The sequence below is a fragment of the Dendroctonus ponderosae genome, unplaced genomic scaffold, assembly GCF_020466585.1.
Source record: "Dendroctonus ponderosae isolate FM_Combo_2020 unplaced genomic scaffold, Dpon_F_20191213v2 Dpon_F_20191213_3, whole genome shotgun sequence".
Classification (NCBI taxonomy): Eukaryota; Metazoa; Arthropoda; class Insecta; order Coleoptera; family Curculionidae; genus Dendroctonus; species Dendroctonus ponderosae.
In genome coordinates this window covers 3,595,545-3,601,753 of record NW_026018508.1, presented here as the reverse complement: position 1 = coordinate 3,601,753, position 6,209 = coordinate 3,595,545, and the positions used below count along the sequence as shown (strand labels likewise).

Sequence of the window (6,209 nt, the reverse complement as noted above, 5' to 3'; positions counted from 1 at the left end):
ATTTATGATTTCCATTATAGATAGGTATATTTACGTCTAAGTTTTTCTTCATTTTTAAGCCAGTTGTCAATTGATTCCCTGTTGTAGGTACCCTATGTTGTCTATATTGTAGATATTGTCCGCAGACATTTTGAAGCCCCACGGTTGTTAATACCTACAGTATCTAAATAAATTGTCTTTTTGAAACAATTTTTGAAAGCAAGTCATTTAACTCTGTGAAGCAAGATGCCACACATCCATCAATAAATTTTACTACAGTAGTAATACAGTGCTACAATTTTCAATTTAATAACGCCTTTTTACAAATATGCAGTTTTGAAATAAGTTACAGTGTTATTGATTAATGGTTACATTTTATATTATAAATGTAAATGTAAAAATATAGTTGAAGTTTACCATGCGGCAGCATGCAAGGCTTTTTTTAATGATTAGATTCATCAACCAATGGTGTCGTCAGTTATTATAACTTATGACATTTGTTAAAATACAGAACGCAAACCTATGAGCTACTTTGAGCATTTTAGCTGATATGTAGTAACATTTGCATAGTACGTTAGTTGATTGCGCGGATTCCAAAATAAGAATTTATATAGAGAATCATACGAATTGGCTAAAATTAACTCCTCTCAAATATTTCGAATGCTCTGGTAGCGTACTGCCACGATGAGATTTCACCGCTTTCAAAAAATTGTTTATTTCGACTGGATTGAAGGTTGTCAGTTTCTAAGAACTTATGATTAGCATATACCATTTGCTTTAAAAATTAATGTGATTTCTTCACAAATGACAAATTTTAACAAAATATTCAACAGTACATGGGAAAAAAACATATATTTTTTTAAGTGATTTATTACACCAAGAACCAATAAATCGAACAAATTAATTACGATATTCCACAAAACAAAATCGACGTATTGAAAAGTGTGGGTTCTTTTGGGCACAAATAAACATATTAAGGTAAAATATATAAAATAGTTGTCTAGCAAAATTAAAAGCAAAAAGTTTTCAAATTAAAACGTATGGACACATTGCATATCAATTGAATAAAAATCAACAAATAATAAACATTACATTCGGGGTGACAGCAAACTCATAGACTATCTCAGGTTTTCATTCAAAATATCGTTCTTGTGATGAGATGGTACAGTGGTAAATGAAGGCGAAATTAGGTAATTTTGAGGAAAAGAGAAATTAGAAGGGAAAAATATTTGTCTAATCGAGGGGTTAGGAAAGATCGGTGTTAAGTTTGGAGACGGTAGAATTTGACTAGGAGAAATATTAGATGATCTTCTGTTATTTTCCCCCATGCGATTTGGATTAGCTTCAAACTTAATTGCGTCAGGGGTATTTGAACAAGACGTGACAATTATAAAAGGGGAATTAGGACCACAAACTTGGGGTGGCAAATAGTTGGGAGTGCCTTCGGACTTCATCTGTAAAACGCTTCTGAGTTGCTGATTTTGCATTTCATTTGTAAATGATTCCTGACGCTCTGGAGGAAGGTGGGATAGTTTCTGCGAAAAATATCGCTGATCAATAGTAGGCAGTACTTTCATATGTTGTCGAATCGTAGCTATGTGAATCGCTGTTATTCCCAAAAAGTTTTTGATTGTGGTATCAGCATTCTGTTTAAGTAGGTATGATATGGCTGGATCATTTTCCATTGCATGAGCGAACATGAACGGCGTTATACCTAAAAAAAAATTAAATAGTAGTTTTTTATTGAAACACCAGTAGTGAGCAATCTGGAAAACTAGTCCATTCTTTATTGTTCATCAATCATTAAGTTTGTTTCAATTTCTCCTTCAACTTTTTTTCAAGCAATAACGTAAATAAACGTTTTAAGGGCAGCGTTAATTTAATTGAAAAATATTTGAACTTGTTATATTCAGGGTGGTCACACGTGGATAAAATGAGGCATGTATGAGGTACTTCAAGCATATCTCTAAATATGAGCCAAATGTTACGAGTGTTTTTCAAAACCCGCTTTAGTCTACAAAATTCTAATTTTGCGTTAAAACTAGAAACACTCATAAATTGATGTGTGTACAACTAGACGTTTGCAGCTCAACTGGCACTCAAAATATGAGCCAAATACTTAGACCGGGTTTTGAGACCCACATTTTTTTTTTAATATCTGGTATAAAAAAGTATAGATTATAGGGCTCTATCCTGTAATAACAACTCGAACGTTGCAGCTTAACAGGTTCTCTAAACTTTAGCCAAAAACTACGAGAGTTTACAGATTTGCATCAAAACTGTAAATATTCTTAACATTTTTTAACAAACTCTTTGTTGGGTATTTCGCCTCAAAAATTTTCTCACGTCTTTTATTACAGATTGATAAATAGTGCTCTTATTTTGCAATAAGAACGAATTATTTATAGTTTTTAAAGACAAAAATTTTTGAGGCGAAATACCCAACAAGATAGAACTTATTTATTCTCAACATGTTGTGTGGTATAAAAAGATTCTCCTTCAAAACTCCATCCCGCAATTTTAACTAGATATTTGCAGCTGAACCGGATCTTTAAACATGAGCTAAAAGCTAAACGCGATATTTAAAAGTTATTTTAATTTTGAATTTTTATTTTTGCGCAAACACTAGAAACGTTCCTAAAATATGCGCGTTTGAAGATTCTATTGCACTCAATGGCAAGAAGAGCATTGCAGCTTAACGTTCTTTAAATTTGAGTCAACAAATAGAGCACTGCATTCATGCTCTGTTATGTCGGTATCACAATGTGCACTTTTACCCGATTTATTGGCCAATAAAGTGGGCCAATTATTGCAGGTCTTCTCGGTCGTCATCGATTTAACACTTCGATATTGTTCTCACAATAAATTGGTGCAATTTCAGTAAAACTATCATAAATTTCAGTACTTTAATTCTGTTGTTTTTTGTTGGTAACGATATGTAGACCATAGCACGTAAACCAAAAAGAAATTTTTTGCTTATGCCTCCAAAGAAGCGACTAAATTTCCTTATTAATTCGCTAGACTTACCGGACAGCTTAGATCGCTAGACTTATAGACAAAACGGATTTTAACACAACATAAATTTACAGCATGCTCCACGTCCGTAATAAATAGTACCATTTTTCGATCGCAGCCCGAGTCCACGCTTTTCATTCATATCTGCGATCTTCAGTAATTGGTCCAATTTGGTGGCCATAAAAATTGCCCAATAAATCGGGGAAAAGTTGGTAGTGTAATACCGGCATGATCGCGTCGATTTATTGTTGAGTACGAGAGTTTGTTGTTTTTTACAATGTTTTATCCAATAAACAAGAAAAATTAGGAAAAGGGAAATCCAGTTTTGCAAAATACAAAATTCGGTTGGACTTTGCCAGGTGCTCTGCACGTAAATGATCCAATTCACAATCTTGGAAATAAATGTTTTCTGAATACAGAATAGTCTGTATAAGATATTGGATGAATGGCGGATTTATGAAAAATGGATGACATATACTATTCCCATTTTAAATTATCGATTGCGAAATTAGAGGGCAAAATATATTTTCGAGATAATTTTTGAAAAAAATGCTAATAGTAAATAGATTGCCAAATCCGTTTAAGGGAACATGTCCTGATTTAGGAGGACCTTGAACTGAGTCTGTCAAACGTTACAAGCAGAAGAAATACGTTTCTCTCAAAAGCTGAAAATACAATCTGAATATATTAAATGTTTTGGCAACTACGAAGAATGAGAACTCATGACATGGTTATCTAAAGGTGAATTAGAAATAGATTCTGGTATTAGATATTTTCTTAACAAAATAGCACCAAGTGTGAACGGTGCAATAAAGTTAGGCCATCAAGTTCAATGTGATTTATTGGAAATGGTAGTTATAATGGGGACTTGTTCAATATCAAAGCGTACAAGTACTGAATTTCATAATAAAAATAATAAATACACAAGGTACTTACGGGAAAATTTACAAGTTTATTAACCTGTTTTCATATTCGTAAGCAAAATCTGCGTAAAAAAAGATAAAGTGCGACTTACCGGTTTCGGGTGTAGTTCCGTCAACGCTAAAATGATGTTCCACTAGAAATTCCAAAATTTTCTGATGCTTGAATAGTATCGCAATAGAAGCCACAGGAAGAAATAGCTCTAATATTCTTCTGGATATTCCCCCGGTAAGAAAATGATCTAGTAGGAATTTAACCATCTCCAAGTTTCCCGATGCAACGCCTAGTTGAAATACGTTTGTTCCTAATATTTTAAATATTATTAGAAAACAGTCATCAATTACAAATATATCTAATTAACAAATAAACTTATGTTAAGGCAGCCTTATACTACGAACCATGTAATAGAGAAAGTTGTACAGTGTGTCCTCGAAAATTTAAAAAAAACCTCGCACTTTAAGTATGCTACAATTTTTTAACTTGTGAGTTTTTGCGCAAATAAATAAAGGTAGTTAGTGTCATTAGTCTAAATGGAATAGAATTTGCTACTATTTAATGTAATTATAAATGTATCTGGTACGTAACTATTATTATGTGCTTGTAATTCAGTATTAGAAATTAGTACTTAAAGTACAACATTTTGGATTTTCAAAACCGTTAAGGATAGTTGACCTTAGCGCAGATGGACGTGACGAATTTCAATTTAATACTGAAATAATTAGTTCTATGAGTTTCATATTTTTTAAAAATCAAAACAGAGGTACAGAACTTGGTTGAGGTCCTACAAGTAACTCAAGGCGAATATCGACAATTTAACTAATTCAGTTCCAAAGTAACCATTTTAAAAGGATTATGAAACTTACCAAATGCATTAACAAGGGTAGCGTTTGCTCTGTGTAATATTAAACACCTTACTGAATCGAAATGTCCTTTGCGACAGGCCATCATCAATGGCGTCCATCCTAAATAGTTTTGGGGATCCACAAAGTGAAACTCCTGGCGAATGTATTTTTCAATTAATGCAACTTGGTTTGAAGCAGCGGCAATATGTAACTTGGTGTTTTGGTCATTGTCAATTAATTTCGGATGGTTGTAAGAAACTTGCGGCCTGTGAAAAGAACCAATTTTCTCAATAGGCTGATTAATATTGACATGCTGCTGCCTAGCGTTCAGATATTTAAACAATCGTAGCGTTATAAACAAAAGTCTACAATAAAAAAAAATTCAGAAAAATTAATAAGATTTTGTGCAAAAAAGAACAATAATATTCAGAACAACTAGTGATCTATTAGTAATCAATATAGGTGAATGTGGAACAAGATGAGAGTGAATTAAAAAAACAGAATCGGTTCCGAAACAAAAGGTAAACAAGATGTCTAATGATAATTTCGAAATAAGGCTGGGTAATTTTTGTGGAAAACTTGTGTTAGAAATATAGAAAACAAGCAAAAACTACCAGAATTCCGGATTTAACTCCGCGTAGCCACTATGTTTCAAGATGTTAGGCAAAAGAAGGGTGTATATTTCCTGGAATAGTTGTTTGTTAAAAACGATACTTTTGTGAAAATAACAGTTATTCTTCAATATTAGTGACAACCTAAGAGTCGACTTGAATGTGCAATACCCACATTTTCAGTAATTAGGTACGTTTTTCTAGCATAATAAATCTCACCTATAATTCGTTAGAGAACTTTCTCTGCCGGAATCACTATCACTCATTTTGAAAAGTTATCTGCAACCCAAGAGACAAAGAAAATCAGCTTTTAAAATAAATCGGTTGAAATGTTTGTTGGTTCTATTGCCTATACTGGTACTGCCTATCGTACTGCTTTAAATTTCATGACTATTGTTGTACGATGTTTCGGGTTTGGAATTCAACGGATTTTTGAATTCGTTTCTTTTTCAATGTGCTGTTTTTAGGCTGTTGCAAGCCAATATTTTCCACACATTTAATACGTTTCTGTACATGGAGCTTAACAGTAATCAATAATTTCAGGCATACAAGTCTTTTTTTTTCAAGTCAATTTTTCCAAGAAATGTCTCTAGTTATTCCAGCTTGAGCAATTGGGGTCCAAAGTTAAAGAGAACTCAGTTAATCCGCCGTTTCTTTCTAGTTAATTTGTCCCTTCTATCGTATTTTATGTGGGCTTAGGGAAAACCTATTCGCTAGCAATTGCTGAAGAGCTAAGTAAAAAGCTGCGAATGTTTAAATGATCTCCCATGGCCTCAGAAGTATTTTATTGTCGAAAATGAGGAAATTTTTCACTCTACATGCTGTTGTGTGTGACATCAAG

The 6,209-nt window shown here is 33.0% G+C and overlaps 1 protein-coding gene across 1 annotated transcript; it reads right to left on the bottom strand.

The window, feature by feature from the left end:
* Nucleotides 1–264: 264 nt before the first annotated feature.
* LOC109540367 (ankyrin-2) lies at nucleotides 265–5,771 on the bottom strand. Its single transcript, XM_019908722.2, has 4 exons — nucleotides 5,588–5,771; nucleotides 4,779–5,023; nucleotides 4,010–4,219; nucleotides 265–1,693 (listed from the first exon to the last, which is right to left on the bottom strand). Exons 1-4 carry the CDS (start codon nucleotides 5,632–5,634, stop codon nucleotides 1,098–1,100), a joined length of 1,098 nt encoding a protein of 365 aa, XP_019764281.1. The 5' UTR covers nucleotides 5,635–5,771; the 3' UTR covers nucleotides 265–1,097.
* Between the last annotated feature and the right edge of the window lie 438 nt (nucleotides 5,772–6,209).

What these genes read in the sequence shown, in the direction of transcription:
- LOC109540367 (XM_019908722.2), bottom strand. Translation starts at nt 5,634, where the DNA reads ATGAGTGATAGTGATTCCGGCAGAGAAAGTTCTCTAACGAATTATAG. An exon ending in AGTTCTCTAACGAATTATAG is followed by an intron (nt 5,024 to 5,587) that starts GTGAGATTTATT and finishes TTCTTTTCACAG; the next exon opens with GCCGCAAGTTTCTTACAACC. An exon ending in CGGAACTACACCCGAAACCG is followed by an intron (nt 1,694 to 4,009) that starts GTAAGTCGCACT and finishes ATTTTTTTTTAG; the next exon opens with GTATAACGCCGTTCATGTTC.